Here is an 18193-nt window from a genome sequence, read left to right as displayed (position 1 = left end):
ACAGAACAGGCAATCCAGGAGCTTCTTACACTGCACTAGCGATAATTTCATCATGGGAATGCTAGGGGGGGCAACCAGGTGTTATGCTCTGCATATTTATACAAGGAACACAGATTCAGCATAGAATCATAGAATCACAGAACAGTTAGGGTTGGAAAGGACCTCAAGATCATCCAGTTCCAACCCCCCTGCCATGGGCAGGGGCACCTCCCACTAAACCATGCCACCCAGGGCTCTGTTCAACCTGGCCTTGAACACTGCCAGGGATGGAGCATTCACAACTTCCCTGGGCAACCCATCTCTTAAAGCTTTCATAAAGCTAGATCAGGATCAGTTGAAAACAAGAAACAAGCCACAGTTATGCACAGAGCATGTATATGAGCTAAATAACAGTTGTTAATTATTGAAATAAATTGCTGGTGACTGGTAAGTGAATTCTATTAAATTGAGTGTGGTTTTGTCCAAAAAGCTAGGGTTTTCTGCAGCTATTAGGCTTGAAACATGACTTATCCTGGGTTGGCAAGGCGGGAGGTCAGCTACATGATCACGCTGGGTCTTTCCGGCCTTAAATTCTGCGGCTCTGTGGAAATTATGTGTCAGAAGGTTTTTCTCATCACAGCCAGACTGAGAGCTTGAAATCCACATGGTTACTGACAACTCCCAACTGTCAGTAAAGCTGTTTCACAGAAAGTGTTACATGACTGATGTCTCTACAACTGCACTTTTCCAAACAGATGGGGGGGGGGGGGAAGGCACTGGTCTCAAATCAAATTAGTCTTGATGGATTACGCAAAAGAAATTTAACACATGCTCCACATTTTGAGAAACTTCTAAATATAACATCTCCATTGAAAACAAAGTGTATGACAGTGCTAAAAATATGTAAATACCCAGCTACAAAACTATCTTTACATCACAGAATGAGGATCCCTATTAGGGGCTGGAAAAATGACGTTTTCCTGATGTGGGAGACCCATGTCAGGGCTGCCACACCTTGTTTAACCTCAGAGATAAGCTCATTTTTAAAGCTCACTGTTTGACTTCTAGAGGTTTGTCTCTACAGAGCACAGGGCAAAGATAAAAATGTTCTCATTGTAACTTATGTCATCATTGCCTTTAGAAATACTAAATCTGTGACACTGTGGACAGAAATTAAAATAACCCAAAAGGGAAAACGTGATATTTAAATTCTGTTGCAGCTGGGAATAAAGTGCAATAAAGAATTAACCGGTGAGTCTTGGTCTTCACACAGGTTTTCTTCCATTGTAATTAGGCAGGATATAATTTCATTTTATTGAAGTGGTTACACTGGTAAAACATTTACTGCATATGCAATTTTACTCATACAAAGGTATGATGCATTAGCATATGTTATGCCATCACCATTTCAGGAAAGAGATATAGCAATGTTAGAATAGCACACTATATATATATAGTACACCTATATATCTACCAAGAAATTTTGATAGTTTAAATGGAACCATGTAGTTAAGGGAGCACTGTGTAGGTTCAAACAGGTTTTGGAAAGCTAAAGAGTGATATTTTGAAGATATAAGCCTTTTACAATTACTCGTAGGAATAAATAATAGCAGAAAAAGCAGTCTCAGAGTCAGAATTAGCAGGAAAAAAAAAGGCAGAACTGAGATTTGCACAAACAAAAAAGGACGATTTTTTTCTGAATAATTTCAACTTACACAGGTAAAACAGGCCCTGAGAAGTATAGCAAACAGGGTCTGCATAACAGAGGAATTATTTCCTCGAGAAAATTACATTTGAATTCATTTATAGACTTTTTTATGGTGCTCCAAGTGATAACAAGCAAATCACAGCTCCGGATTCTTTATTCCATGTAGACCCTGCTTTGAAAAAAAGAACAATGACAGTTTCCTAATTATTATTTTTAAGGTAATTTTTAAAACAAGAAAAAGAATCTCCCATGTAATTATCAAAAAGAATTAATATCCTTCCAAGAACAGCAGCAACAAATTGGACTGTAGCCTCCTACCTGGTACAGGGCCAGGGACTTTTCTTTGGTAAGACGGTGGCAGGCAGAAGAGGCATAAAAACCACCGTAGTAGCAGACATTAAGACCATTAGCATGGGGGGCAATTTTGTTCCACTTGTCAATGAACACATACAAGATCATCTTACTTGGCTCAGTAAAGACCATCACGGCTCCCTGTGAGTGGCAGGTGAACATCCATTTCTCCCTGAGAAACACCCAGAGCACCACTGCAGGGAAAGACATTTGCAGTTCTTGCAACAATAGTTAGAATTAGAACCAAGGGCACTGAAAAACATTAACTAGTGCCTGAGGAGTGCCTTTTCATCTTCAGTATGCTTTGCAAGTATTAGTTTTGATTCAGCCCTGTCTTATGCCAGCTTGCAGCAGCAACCAAATGGGGCTTGCTGCCCCACCAGTCACCTACATAACTTTGTGGGGATATGTATATGATGGGAGGTGCTGCCTGGGAAAGGATCTTGTTCAGGCATGTGCTGAGTCAATGTATTTCGCTGGCAGCTTGTACTGGCGGAACAATTATAGTGGCCAAAGAGTTATTTATAACTGTCCTCCCGCAACAGGATTCTTGAGGGAGGATGTTGGTATGAACATTGCTATTTCATGTGCACACACATCTACACACACGGCAGCTGCGTCTCTATTTAATGAATGCAGAATACTGTTCTGACATAAGTCCCGAGTTGTTTTTTTTCCAAGGAGGTCACTTGTATGGGGGAAAAAAAGAATGTGGCTCCAACCACAGCCACTCATCCAAGAGCCTGGAAGCCTTTCCACAAATTGCCATAATTTCATGAACTCATCAGAACTGACAGCATGGGTAAGCCTCTGACCATACAAACAAACCCAAATACTAATGTGGCTTCACTCACTTTGGCTTGCCTTAGACTCACCTCCTCTCAGAAGCAGCCACCACGCAGCTTCCAAAGCCTGTGTGAGAGCAGGGAAAAGGAAACCTACCCTTGGAAAAACTCAGGGCTCCAGAGAGCTACCCCCATAGGATGTAGCCAAGCCTCACACCCCACTAAATGCAGCCCCACCACTTGCTCATGTGGAACAAGTTACAAAATCAGAGCAGTGCTTAAATGATTTAACCAGCAAGCTCCCACAGGTGAGGAATCACCTTCACAGTATTGTTACTTTCTTGTACCCTAAAATATGGATGAACCACGTGAAAAAATGAAATGACCTGAAAATGCAAAGGCAAATGCCTAATCTGCAGATTCGGTAGGTAGGTGTGGGGCCTCCACACAGCAGCGCGCCTTCCTGATTGCACTGACTGTGCGCAGGTTGGTGAGGCACCGCAACAGTCCTTAGGCACTCAAGAATGCGTGCCTGCTACTTTATTTTCTTTGTTTTGCAGTCTCAGACACAAGCATTCAGCCTGCCTGTCTGCTGCGAGGAGGCTCCGCAGCGGAGGAGACGCTGCTGCCCGCGCTGCAGTTTTGTACGCTTTCCTTTCCTGGCATTTCCCTGCGCAGGGGGAAAAATGTGCGTTTTGCTCTTTGTGTGCAGAAGATGTAAAGGAACTGGGAAACAGAGCAGGGCTGTTTGCTAACCCTCTCCGCATGCCAGCATGATGGTAAAGGAAGACGGAATGCAAAATCTCCATGAGAGAAAACAAAGCCTGTCTCTCTTCCATCTTGAATCTCAGGGTCCTGCCAGGCAGGCACGATGCTTCACACATTTAAAGATGCAAAGCACATAGTAGGAGCTATATCATAGGGGAAATAAATATGTCTGCATGCATTTCAGAGGAGAATGGAAGCAGGCTGGAAGCAAAAAAAAAAATCACAAGCACAGCCCTCTCTCCACCATTTTTGTTTGATACACTGATCTGTATGTTACAAACTACCACAACAGTAGAAGGAGGTGTTGCAGAAGAGAAACAGGGAACTGATTAAAAAATAGGGAATTTCCATGCACGCAGCATTGAAACTAGACTAAAGACAGTAATCTTTTCTACTGATGGAGCTGAGTTAAGAAGCTTTCATTCACAGTTATTCTATATTTATTCCAGCTACACAAACCCTGGTTTGCTTCAGGGGTTCAGAGAAGCTGGAAAGATTTCATAATGCCACTGGGTCAGAGTTTGATGGCTGGTTTTCATTCCAGACAACATAAGGGATGTACAGCAGCTATCAAAGTGCCAGTATCAAAGAAAGAGCAATAACATTGCCCTCCACAATTATATTTATTCTAAGGCTCATGTGTTTTGTTACATTTTCTTAAAGAAAAGAAAAAAGGAAGGGGGGGGGGGGATGCTTCTCCTCAGTGGCACTTAAATTAGCAATACCAAGAATAGATATAAAAATCATCTTCCCCATTTATTTTGCTCAGATGTGAGTGATGCTGCGTCAAACACAGAAAAGGAGTATATTAGTCTCATGCTGCTGGAAAAACAAGTGTATTACATTGCTGAAATGTCAAGTTTCCACCATGCATTTGGTAATAGATTGTGTGCTCAGTTTCTTGCATCTGCTGTAGCAGCTTACTGAAGATATGTTCTGCACTCACCAACAAACCTGCCTGCCCTTTGGACTGAACCACTCCAGCCAACCATGGCTTTATCATTAGCCCTTTTAGGTGTGGCCTGGCCTGTCAGATGATTGTGTATTTAAAAAACAGTTAATGCTTTCTTAACAACAGAATCCTTCACCTACTTGATCTTTTTTTCTTTTATTATCCCATAATCTTCCATCATGCACTCTTCCCACAAAGATTTTTGGCTACCGGTGCAGGTGAAAGGTCACACCTGGACATCATCCATCACAGTGGCATTTTCTCCACACTGCAATTGCATGGGTGGTTGTTATCATTTGGGGGAGCGTGGGGGAAAGGATTTGGAGTACCTTTTTTCAACTCACCTACCAAAAACTGAGACTGGGAAGCACTGGTGATCATACACATCTCCAAAAGCTCTGGAGAGGAACCAGCTTCTAGAAATTGTCCCTTCAGCTGCAGCCATGTGAAACCTGCTTGCCTTCAAAATCTTGGAACAAGCTGTGGTGTCAGGTGCTTGGTTTTAGACACACTGCTGCTGCAGGCTAGAAGACAAACGTGGGGTCATTACCCCAGGGATGGGTGCAGAAAGGGAGCCATAAGAGAAGAGGAAGAAGCTGTATCTGTGAGAAGTGACCTGCTTAAAGAGCCCCCAGTTGCTGTTTGCTTTTATCCCCCTGCCTTGCATGGTGTGGATGCCTTGCTGTGCAGGAAAGACAAGCTGAAAAGCAGTGCAGGAGGGAGAAACACACCACTGGGCATCGCAGGAAAGTAGTCAGTGTCTCCAGGAACAGGGAAAGCTGAAAGTAGCAGTGGGCACAGAGAAGACACTACCAGCTGGATGAAGGTAAGAAGCACTGTAAGAAAAGGAGAAAGGAACATGGACAAATTAGCTGAATAAATTCTGTGGTGAAAACAGCTGGATGAGCATCTCTGGAGACTGAGAAAAACCAGAAACAGAATGGAGAGATCATCATCATCTGTCCATGCTTATAACGATGACAGATATGACAGCCTGTCCAAGCCAAGCATTACCATCCTGCTGCAGCACTTTCTCTTCCCAGAACAAAGCTCCTTGGCAGTTGCTTCGAGTCCAACAAAAAAAAATGACATCTTTTACTGCTGCCTCCTGTGTTTTTATTTGCTGTTCACTATTTCTTTTTTGCTTTTGTATTTTCCTTTCTCCCCATCTTGGTGATGATCAGGAAAGAACATTACCTGCAAAACTGCACTGCCTGTGAATGGCAAAATTCCTCTCTGCCTTCCAGCCTCTTTCCCAAGCTGGATCCTTGCAGAGTCTCCTTAGCATTTGTTCCTTGTCAGATATCACGTAAGAAATACCTGTGTTTAATTGTTGGCCAAAAAACCCTTTCATTGCCCCCTTTCTTTAGCTCAAAGAGTCCATATTTTACTCTGTTCTTCAGTTCTGTACTGAACCCTAATCTAAACTGTTTCAGTGTAGAGTTATGGTCTTTCTCCCCTTTTCCTCTAATAAACTGTCAATGCAGATATTCTGCTCACACTGTAGGGAATATCCCATGAATTATCAATTATATATTAATAGCAGCTATAAGACCTATGATTTAAATTGTTGTCACCTCTATACACCTTCTCTGTATTTTGCAGACCACTGTATAAAAGGCCATATAAAATGCCTTGTCCCTATACAGAGAAGAACGGGATAGAATATCTGGCACCTTAGTACTCACTTCAGAAGTTGAGCAAATGTGTTTTCAGGTTAAACAAACAAACAACAAGTTACTCATATTTCTCTGGGTGGTGTTTTCCACTACTGAGTAAAGCTCCACTCTGCCTCTTACTATGGTTCACCTTCACACCTCAGCCTCAGGCTATGTGGGACAGGGAAGGTAACTCAGCAGGGCAAGCAGCAGGCTGCCAGAGGACTGGCAAGTTGCCATTGCAATACCCAGCCTACAAAAAGGACTTCAGAAGGGATCCTGGGAATTTCAGACGAGGAAGTTTGCCATCCATCCTTGCTAATGGCATTAGGGTCTAAAAAGAAAAAGTCACTGTAGACATGGATAAACATCTTGCTGGGAATAAAGCAGCACAGTTTCTGCAGAGAGAAACCCTGCCTCATCAACCCACTGAAGTCCTCAGAGTGAATCAGTAAAGATGGAGACCAGGACAGCAGACACAAAATAGTCCAATTCCAAAAAGCTTTTTGATGAGGTTCCACACCAAAGGTTGTCAGAGAAAATAATTTGGCACAGGATGGGAGAAAAGACTCTTACAGACAGAAAATTGGAGGCAGGACATAAAGCATAATATAAGGCTTAACAGTAACTTTTCAGGGTGGACAATAGGCATCAACAGGGTCTCCCTGCTGTGGGAGTGACTGGCTTTACTCAACGTTCTCAGTGAGTACATGAAAAGTGGAACATACAGTGAAGTCCTCAAGTTTGTGTGTGACACTAAGCTCTTTCAGGCAAGTAAGCCTAGAAGGAATTAATAAAATTGAGTGGGTGGGCAATGGGTCCATAAGCAGAGGCTAGAAGGGTTAGGCAGTAATGAGCCTCTGACATCCAAACCCAACAGCTGGGGATGCCGGCAGAGCATAGAGAAGACAGGCAGCAGGATGTGACCACGCTCATGCGCACTCTATAGGAAGCACTGCCTCCTGCTGCTGCAGGAGGGACTCAGAGTTGTATGGACCACTCGTCTGATGCAGCAGTTAGTCTTATGTTCTTGAACGTGCTTCTGCACACCATCCCAAGGCACTTCCTAGTTTCAGTGCACACTCTGATGGGACAAATTCGAGCCTGGTATTAAGCTTGGGATATAAAAACCCATGGAATTCAATTGCTTCAGTTCCCAAAGCCAGTACTGCATGCCTCCCTCCATGTCTTCCTAGTAGCTGACCTGCTGGCAGGCTGACCCACTAGGCACACTAAATATGAAACGCCTCAAGGACCACAGGACAGCTAAAGAGAGAAGGAAACAGACTTTGCAGATGCGTTTTCGTATGTGTTCACTCTCTCACTTCCTCCTTCTCCATTAGCAGCCCTTGAAGAGTAAAGGTCTGTGCAAAAACAACAAGCATTTGACTGGGAATTCCTGCTTTCACCTCCACACCTTCCCTTGGATTTCCCTGGGGTTTGGAGAGTATATTTTCAAAGTCCAGGGTTACTCAGCTTTCCCTTCTTCCTCTTCAGTCTGCAGGCATGTCCACCCCTATGCTGCAGGAAGACTTGTCCCTTTTAAAGGCAGAGTCTGTTGATTCTGCTGACGCTTGCTTCTTCCTCTCCTCTACCCACGTCCTCTACAGACCCAGCCTCTGAGCAGGCAACTGGTAGAAGTCAGTGGCTTAGCCTTCCAGCTCCAAAGCCACACTTTTGGTAACCAAAAATGGCCCAGTTCAGTTCCAAAGCACAGTCTGCCCTTGACCACGACGGGAATATCTTAATCCACGCAGAAGGTCACTGTCAGAAATACCACTAACGCAATGAAGCTGAGCCCCTGCAGCCGTCAGAGCAGACATCCTCCAACTGCCACAGCAAGGCTCTGCCTTGCACCGCTGACACTGCCCGGCACAGAATGAAGGGCTGGGGGGGGGGGGGGGGAAACTGAAATCGAGAAAGCATGATTTAGCAGCTTCTACAGTCTGTCAGCCTTCTGTGCTGTCTGGTTTCTGCAGTGGTGGATACAGGGTAAATTCTCTGTCTCTCCCAGCTCCCCCTGCTTCCCTGTTTGTTCATGTTGTATCCTGAAGCCTTCCCTGTGTTACATCCCCTTTTCCAATACCCAGATGCAGGATTTCGGAGGTTCCTGAGCTCACATTACTGCGGGAGGACTGACAATCCCAGCCCGAAGAGACCTCTGCTACCACTTAGAGGAGCTGCATCCCGGCTCCCCCTCCCCCAGCCCCTTCACACCACCCACACAGCGATCCATCAGCATCACCCATGGAGCATCTGGGGGCAACGTGTAATTAGGAATGATGCCGCCTGCCATTTACAGACATACTACTGCAAAGAAAAGCTGGTGAGAGTAATACCCACCGACAGACATACCTTACAGCATGCATCAGACATTAGCGGGGGAAAATAATGGCAAGAAGGACGATGAGGGCGGTAGCATGGCTCCACACAGCTTTAAAACAAAGCAGTCATTAAAATACATGCCTACAGTGATTGTGATGTTTATCATTGCCTGATAAAAGTTTATTTGAAGCAATAAATGAATTCTGTAAAATACCCTCTTTTGCTGGGTAAGTAGAGCTGCATTTGTTTCATGATCCCTTTACTGGGATACTACCCAGCAGAAACTGTGCAGGCATCCACATGCTACATTGGCTACACGCAGGTTGTCATGGGGCCCACAGTGTTTTCCTCTCCTCTTGTGGTCTTTCACTGCAAGAGATCTTCTTGGAGATTTTCCCCACAGCTGATAGTCTGTGGCTCATCTCAGGCATGCCTGCTCCCCACTTTGGGAATGTTTCTTTTGAACTATTTTCTATTTTTAATCTCCACCTTAATTGTTTTTTGAAGGATCTCAAATAATTGGTTGTGCTTGTCACGACACTGGGAGCATTTAATATGCAGGCCTATGTGTTCCCTTTTCAGGCATACATCAGCCTATTGTCACAGCAAAAACCAGCTGTTTGTGAGATGCTGTAACAATTCTGCCAAGACTCAGTGACTAGCCTTGGAAAAAGCAAAGTCAAACAAAAGGAGTGTGAGCTGTGACAAGCAGTGTGTGAAGTGGTAATTCAGAAGGGCTGAAGGAGATCTGAAGAGTAATTAGCCAAATAAATAAAAACACAGGACAAATTATCTCAAGTGCATCACAACCTGGAATCAAGGAACAAGGAAGTACCTGAGGTCTGGAAAAGCATTGAAAGAGCTGAAAGGAGAGACAAGATGAAGGAAATCCTGAAGAAAGTAACTGAACCACTGTTTCATTCAGCAGAAGAAAGGGAAGGGAGCAAAGGGACCAGCTACCCGTTCAGGATACAACAACAGAGCAACAAAAAACAGCGAAGACCTCAGTGCTGTGCTTTTGGGACTATGGAAAATGCTCTTCTAATGAGGAGTTTTTCAGTTGCATTATGAAGCCAGATCAAATCTCTCCATTGCTTTGTTCTTTCACTTGGTTTGCTAATCTGCAGCAGTAGAACTGATGGCAGTTAAACAGGATGGAATTCATATTAGGCTTAGAAACTGTACTTGCTGCCTATGGTTTTCCTGCAGAACAGCTTTAAATTACAGCGCACTTGTGTGAAGTTGCGGAGTTTTGTCTTCTAACCATCCCACCAGTCCAGAGCACATCACGGGAGCCACGCTGCCGTCATCTGACTGCCATATGCCTGGACCTGGGAACCTCCCTTCAGTGCACAGTCACCCTCATATCAACAAAAGCTTTTTCCTGGCTGAGGGTTTTCAGGAGCAGCTCCCCAGGCAAGCAGGACAGCCTGTCTGCAGCACTGGTTAACTAACATCCATCTTTTATGTATTCTTCATGTGTCTATCGCCCCAGGATTCCAACACACTAGCACCACATTTCATTCATCTGCAACAGATTGGAACAAACGTTCAGCTGAAGTTTTATTCACTTACCAGTGAATTTTCCCAAATTACCTTTTAGTTTTGTGGGGTTTTTTTCGGTTCCTTCAATAGCTATTGCCGGGGGTTTTCACACTATGATTCTGTCAGGAGACTTAGCTGCATATAAAAGCATCTCTAGCTCTGGTCCTTTGGACTACTCAGATTGAGGGGAAAACAGACGTATATCCCTCCTTCAAGATTCAAATAATTTCCATTAAGATTACAGACTTGTGGTCTCCACGGAGCAGGAAAAATCTAGATTTCAGATTGCTTTTGTAGTCTATGTCCTTCCTTTAGGTGTGTCATGATGTAGCTCTGTTTTCACACAGACGGAATGCAGCTGAGAGCACATTTTATTATAACTCCAGATGATGCTCAAGAGGATGAAAACCTCATTTTTCTCAGGTGGTCAGAGAACAAGTCCCAGTAAGCTGGCATTCTTTGCTCTCTCATCTGAATTCCGAAGAGGAACTCGAACTGCTCATAAAGTCATTGCAAAGATGTTTTTAAAAAGAAATAACATTAAAAAAAAAGGGGGGGGGAGGGGAGGGCAGGGAGAGAACAGTCCTGCACTTTTTCACCTTTCCAATTACTTTTCAACCTCTTAAGAGCAGTCGTTTAGGTCACAGTAGTTAAGCTGCTATAAAACAGCTGCTAAAGCATTCTTCTATTGTAAATTAAACAGCAATTTTACCAAACATTCCCATTGCATGGCTAGATTTGCATAAACACAAAATCAGGAATTTAGAAAACACTTGGAGGGGAAAGGGCTAGGCCTAAAATAACAATTTGTGACTTTATGATAATTTGAACCAATGGCAAAAGTTCTAACAGATTTTGCTACTCATAGGTCATGTTTGATATAAAAAGATACATAAATATTCGGTGATGGTCCAAACCACAGCTCCACACCTCTGAGAAAACGCCAAGTTTCCACCCTTGCTGTTGGGACAGGACAATGTATCACAGACAGAACTACAGCTTCTGAAATGGCAGCTTCTTAAAACCCTGTCATCAAAACGGTTCATTGTCTCCACTTCAAACAAGGGAATTACCACAAGAAAATGACTTAAGGTCAGCTACAGATTGTTGACACTGGTAAACAGTAATAACACTTAGCGCTTGTAACAGTTTTCAACTTCAAAGCCCTAATGAACACCCCTGGGATATCCTGAAGAGGTGGAAGTCCTCCCTGTGACAGAGCCAGCCAGGTAAGCCAGCCAGCCAGCTATTGGTGGATGGCTGCCAACAGGCATGGGACAGAGAAGGGGAAAGGAATCTATAAAGCCTCTCAGTCCTATGAATGTGTGCTGTACTCTGCATTTTCAAGGGCAGGGTGGGGTCTTCAACCATGCACTTAAGGACAGACTGAGTTCAGCTTCAGCTTTCTGGCTGTGACAGCCTACAAGCAGCACAGGCACAAGGTCTGCTGTCCTTGAACTCTGTCCAGCCTCCCATGGCCAAATTTCCCTGTCTCTGGTATGGTCCGAGCCCTTGTAGTCTTCACAGATAAACTGGCATGGGATTGTGGAGAAACCGAAAGCAAGAAAATTCCATACTGTTAAACTGCTTATAGAATTGTTGGAGTTATTCTCCTTTCTGTGCCCATAAAACAAAAATGCCTGTAGGAATCATGATCCGGCACATGAGCAGCACTGCCACTGTGTTACTGACTGACGCAACCACCTGGCCTCAAAGCAGGAGGCAGAGACAACAAGCCCCATGACCGAACTTGGAGATGGCCACAGCAAGGAGGTATTACTCATGGAAGGAGACAGAAAACTTGATGCTTCCTTACATACTCATTTCCTGAAGCAGGTAACATCTGCAACAGCAGTATGTCACTGACGCTTCTAATCTCTCTTTCTATCTCATGCCCTGCAGAGCTGGGGCTTCAGTTTCCAACGTAGAGCATGAGCCATTCCCTAAAAGCTCTAGAAAGGTTTTCTTACCATTCCCTCCCCTCATTTGAAGCACTGTTGGGGAAGAAAAAAATAATTTTATCATTTCTGCTTTATTTCCAGCAAGAAGCAGCGCTGTTGAGCACAAGTGAGTACTGGTGATGCAGATCCAGTGCCTGATTCTCATGGCAATGGAAATCAGGTGGGTGCTGCTGACCTTAATGGAAATTAGTACCATAAAGCTGGCATTAGTGAGCAGAGGACCTGCCAATGACCTGCACTTCCAGCCACTAAAGATGCTTTATAGAGGCAAATCTTGTCAAAGCAAACACAGAAATCATTGCAATTACATTCTGGTTGACCATGCTTGCTAGTATGCACGTATGTGTATTCAGGGAGGGGTTACATAGAGATCAGAGCAGATTACAAACGGGAGCTGTTCTTTCCAAATTCTGTACATTGCTTGAGTTATAAAAAATTAACTGTGCCCAACTCAGCAAACTCCTTTCCCTCTTTGTTCGTATTCACTCTAGTATATCCATCATTTTTGATCCTCTACTGATTTCCATTGTTGGGGTTTATATTCTGTGACTTGAGAACCTGAAATTACGCTATATATCTTTGTAGCTCATTGAACTAACCAGCATTTATTTTAATTTAGTAAGGAAACATTTGGAAGGGTGTGACCAAATAAATACTGTCTAAACCAACACAAATATACTTTGCACAAGGCTATAAACCTGTCTCAGAGCTCTAATGATATTGCAAGTCAATGAAGCTTCAGCGTTCTCATTAACATGATTCCATCAGACCTCTATGTTGCATATTATTAATTTTTAACAATAGATTGTAATATAATTTATAGCACTGTGGGGCAACAAAGGCTGAATCTTGGTAGTAATCCAACCTTTTAGGTTGATAATGGCTTTAACACTGACCTAATATTGAAAGGTGAACCCATACAGAGGCCATCAGACCTAATTATAAAAAGGACTATGGGGATAAAACACATCACTGATCTATATCAGTAAAGACAAAACTTTCCTTGAGAGCAAAGGGCACATATCTTGTCATAAGATTGAAAAGGGCTTTGTTGTTAATTTTGACACAAAATATAATCAAGAACATGTTTTAAAGGCATTAAAACACCTTTTCCCTTCTCAAAATATAATTTTTCTTATAGCAGGATCTTTAACTCAAGTTGGAGGTAGGAACAAGCATATTTTAACAAAGAAAAAGCGAGCCTTCAACATCTCTGTGGAAGTCTGTTAAGATGCACAATAATGAACACAACTGGCTTCCGCTACATAGAGTAGATCATGGCCCTCAGCAGTTTGCTGAGTACTCAGTGAGTCTCTTTATTGGACCTCTAGATGTGAGGGAACACGAAAAACTGCAATATGTGTTTAACCCAAGTAAGAGTAACTTATTGTGAAAGGCAGCACAATATCATTTTCTGGTTCAAAACGCATTCTCACCACCAAAATGCGCTTTAGTATCGCTTATATGTATTTTCTAATTCAATCCTTTGTGCAGTATCTAGAAATACAGTACAGTGGTAGTAATGTAATTAGTATTTTCACTAGCTAAATTATAGAGCTGACTGCAGAATACAGCTTAGTAGCATCAATATTAACAGTTAAGTATTATACAAAAATGACATCAATAGTTTTAGTATAGTCATGAGAGACATTCTAATTTCCTCTTTCTCCAAGATCCCTTCAAATTGTGTCAGATGAGGAAACTCACAAAATCCACTGGTTTTTAGTTCAACTCAGATTCTAAAAATCAGCATCTCAAAGATTTCTTAGGTATATTTTTGTAGGTTCTTGAACAATATTCCTTTCTAAATATGGTATTAGTTATAAAGAACTTTAGTTCTGCTGCATTGACCTCTCATATGAATTTAATTTTCCCAGCACTTCTGCAAGTTAACAAAAGACTATAACAGATACTTCACATCTGAAGATGATGATACGTAGGGATCTGTAATAATTATCCAAGCCCACAAAAGCAATCCTATGTCAGCACAAGAAGTGAAACCACTGGCTTTGCAATCTAGTGCTACTCCGTATTTCCCTTCTCCCCATGTCACACAGGAAGATCTAAAACTCTAATCACCAAGATACTAGACACCAAACAGCTCTTAAGGAAGATGCTGAGGCAAGAATGCTTTCACAGACTCCTCACCTGAAGAGACAATAGTCACCCATCCTTACATGCCCAGAAATCAGAAGACTATGATTTACACCAGAATCTGAAGGCTATCCCATGGTATCCTCCTAAACTCCCTTTTGGCCAAGCTAATTCACAAGCCCCTAGATGAAATCAAGAACACTGAGGATCTACCCACACTCCATCCACTTCCCAATTACAGTAACTTTATGCTTTACTTCACAAAATGAGATTCATTTCTTCCTTCACCAGCTCCATTCAGCTCCTTCAACATTTTGTTCATGTGTTTGTCAAGATGCAGATCTCCAGCAGATTGATCACTTCAGATGAGACAAAGCAATCCCTTGGTAAATCCCTCTGGAAATGCAGAACATATTATATGCACAAAAGTCGAACTCCTTGAATTTCCCCTTTTCAGATCCTCTTGATTTCCAGTCATTCAGATAAAGAATGGAGCTTTTGTAGGCCAGTTAATCCATCCACTGAATGAAATATGGTAAAGTTTTACACATCCACATGTTCTTTCAAGCCGTGGTTTACATCCGTAGATGTAATAATAGCTGCAGTAATGTAGACAAAAATCATGGCTCAGGCACCCCCAGCAGATCTTTAAAGACTTGGGCTGAAAAATCCCAAAGTCAAAGGAACTGGCAAAATGATTTAAGGGCTGTCTCTGCTTACATTTATTTCAGCCAAAGCACTGGCTTAATTTTCTTTGTGTGTCTTAATAAGCCACCTCTGTGAGAGTGTCCTGGGTTCAGCAGTAGCAGCCAATGCAAGTTGTATTTGTTACCGACTGGGCTTAAACCACGACAGAGAGGGACTCTTACTCAAAACGCTTGTACATCAGAAGCTCAGAGGTAGGCACTATTGAGTGGTGGTAAGCTGAGACAAACATCCAAAGATGGTGTCAGGCTCAAGCTGCAAAATGAGCCTGTTCTTCATCTTCTCTAGCATCACAGTTACAAACCAGCATGAAAACAGCATTTATACAATGAATTAAAATGCAAATCTGCATTTTATTCTATGAATTTGAGACAAACGATACAGACTTGAAACCTGACAGAGTAGCAATTACAAACATTAATATAGCTTTAGATTATGACCTAAGCCAAAAGAGAGGATGGAACAGAAACGCTGTATATTAGACCTTGTGAAGCACTACAGGGGAAAAAAAAAAAAAAGCAGCTCTTGCCCTAGTAATGTATGCCTAAAATACAAGTTAGCAGTAATTCTCCTGTAAAGTGCTAGATCTGCCTTGTGCAGATGTGTACCTTCAGGGAAGCCTCCAGCCATAAATGTGTACGTACAACACAAGGAAGGAGCCTGCCAGCAAAGGAGAGCTGAGGGGAGTCTCAAAATATGTGGGAGGGGACTTTGGACTGCCCCAGCCTAATAGGATGTGACACCATCCAGGAGAGTCCTGCAACAAGAGGCCAAACAGCCAATGGCCTAGGACAGAACTGCCTAGCCGGCGTAAAGATATATTTATGCTAGGTCTGATTTAGACTGTGCTCTGCACAATCAGATCGCTTTGAAGGTTTGCCTTGTGCAATCATTCCCTTTGTCAGGAATCAGAAAAAGACTGTGAAAAGACTGAACAAATTGTTTAGGCATTGAAATTTAACCCTGTGGAATCCTTACAGTGTAGCACAGTGTGACACAGCAGGAACACATTTGTCAGGGGACTGAAGCCTCTTTGCTCTCTCCGCACAAAACATATACATTAGCATTGTGTGGTGTGGGTGTGCTCCCAAGCACATGATGCAGCTATGGGTATGCAGCTCCATGCCTACCCTGCCTCCCATCTGCACTGCAACTGCATTCAGCCCTATGCACTATTTCTGTTCCATTAGGGAAAATAAAGGCTTCAGATCCTTCAAGACTGTCTGGAAGCCCTTCCGTTACATTTTCTTTCAGAGATTATTCAAGATTTGACTTTTAAATAACCATAATGCATGTAAGAAAATTACTGAGTATTACAACAATCTTTTTAATAGACTTACTGGTTTTTCCACTAGTGTCCTAACATTAATAATGTCAGAATATAAACACCAAAAATGAAAAGGCATTTGGTAGAAGTTAGTTCCAAGACTTTTTACTCTGATGTGGTCTAAGGAAACAACCCAGCTGGTGTGGTTTCTATACCCACACTCATGACACCAACAGCTTCCATCTCAGTTAGGCCCCATTCAGCAAGGTACTGTACATACCCTGCTTCTCCTGAAGAACAGTCTGAGAGCACCAAATACCTCACAGTGAGAGCTCAACCCTCTGTAGAATTAAACCTTAACACAAGATAGCCCATCAGTGGTTTTGTGAACTGCTGAAAAATATGCTGACAAGAATAAAAGAAAATAGTCGTTTGGAATTTGGCAGAGAAAAGCCACTCTAAATCATTTCCAACTGCAGTAAGTCTTTGCTCCTGTTTTACGAGTAATAGAAGGGACTATCCCTGTTTTACAAACTCATTCAGTTAATATGTTTAAGAAAGGAGACAAGTTTCTCTCCTGCAGGGGTTTTCAAATACTGCCTTTCCTTGTGGCTGTCAGTATTCCAACATCCCGTTCCAGAAACACCGCTTATTACTCTTTGGGAAAGAAAAGGAAAAAAAAAAAAAGATACAACAAACTTCATATGAAGAAAAGAAAAGAGGTTAGAAAAACAAAAAATGGTAAATGACAATTGCATATTAGGGAATACTAAAAAGTTGTATGCTGCTCCTTGCTGCCGCAGTACACTGGAGGAGGAAGCTAGCTGAATTTAAAAGTCTTTTCACTCTACATAAAAAGCAAAAACACAGTTCCAGGATGTTCTACAGACAGGCAAGAGCTCATACATTCAATAACCTCCACATCAATGTGATCTGCAACTTCAAGACTGAATTCCAAGTGTTTCTCAACTCAATTTTGCAGTAATTTCAGCTCTTGAAGTACTGAGCAGCCTTAGTCCCACCACTCAGATCAGTGGGACTCAAGTACCCTCAGGTTTCCTCTGAATGTGCTCAGAACTTTTCTAACAGTGTTCCTGCAGCCAAGCAATTCTCCTATCATCTGAGCTGCACAAATTTGCTGCTAACCCAAATGAAGCCGAACCTCCCAAGGTCCTTCTCTTTGTGCCTGTCATATTCTAAGTTCACTCTGTCCCTTACAAGAGGAACAACAATGCACACACCAGTGTATTGCTCCTTCCCTCCATAATGAATCCTGCCTTAACTGGGAGGACTTTTGCAGAACATACATTACCCACCATACCAGGACCCCCACACTATAATATGCAGAATTTAACCCTTTTATCATCATCATCATCATCATCTCTAATTATTTCTCCATTTAGCAGCTACTAACATGTTTGGAAATGCAAAATCACATCACTTTACTTTCCGAAAGGTAGTAGAACAGACTTCATAATTAGAGAAAGCACAGGGGCCACCTATTTCACCCCTCATGAAGCTTGGGAAGCTCCAAACAATATGGAAAGGTGAAAGGGGAAAATGGTTACAGTACTGAGAAGGCTAAAATTTGAATGAGGTAATAACAAACCTTTCTTGTGGAAGGAAAAGGAAATGACTGATTCTAAAAAAGCTTCTGTGATAAATCACCATCCCTGCATGAAATTCCATTCATATATGCTGCGATATCTGGTAGCCATGTTAGAGGAAAACAAAAAGGAACAAAAACTTAGCAACAAACATGTTTATAGAGAACAAAATATAGCTTGCTGGAGTTGCTGAGCTCTTTCAGTAGTTCAAACAGGAGCAGGATGTTACAGAATCAAACAAGAGTTTGAGCAGTTTCAACAGCTGTATTTGTATTAGTCATAAAGGCACAGATGTGAAATACAGCTCTAATAAAAAAATTGAAGTTTATAAAACTGGATGGTAGTTTTCCACCCTTTCCAGAAGTATCTCAGAATATCCAGGGGAGTAATACCTGAAAGAGAAGCATTTTGTTTGTGCGTTAGACTACAAGGCATGTTCTATGCTAAGTAACAAAACACTATTCATATTTCTATTGATCAGGAAAAAA

At 42.4% G+C, this 18193-nt stretch overlaps 1 protein-coding gene across 3 annotated transcripts in view; it reads right to left on the bottom strand.

Moving 5' to 3' along the window:
• Window positions 1-17471: 17471 nt before the first annotated feature.
• SPAG6 (sperm associated antigen 6) overlaps window positions 17472-18193 on the bottom strand; it is a 35795-nt gene continuing 35073 nt past the window's right edge. For 2 of the 3 annotated variants that reach the window (XM_057432642.1, XM_057432644.1), the window contains exon 11: window positions 17846-18097. In XM_057432642.1, the coding sequence (XP_057288625.1) occupies window positions 18031-18097 (67 nt within the window). In that variant the 3' untranslated portion in view covers window positions 17846-18030. Of the gene's footprint in view, window positions 17806-17845; window positions 18098-18193 lie in introns of those variants that run through there. The other variant, XM_057432643.1, reaches the window with a different exon arrangement.

This window comes from Pezoporus wallicus, unplaced genomic scaffold, assembly GCF_028554395.1.
Source record: "Pezoporus wallicus isolate ANWC-B61680 ecotype Strahan unplaced genomic scaffold, APGP_CSIRO_Pwel_v1 scaffold_2584, whole genome shotgun sequence".
Classification (NCBI taxonomy): domain Eukaryota; kingdom Metazoa; phylum Chordata; class Aves; order Psittaciformes; family Psittacidae; genus Pezoporus; species Pezoporus wallicus.
This window is presented reverse-complemented; position numbering and strand designations above follow the sequence as displayed.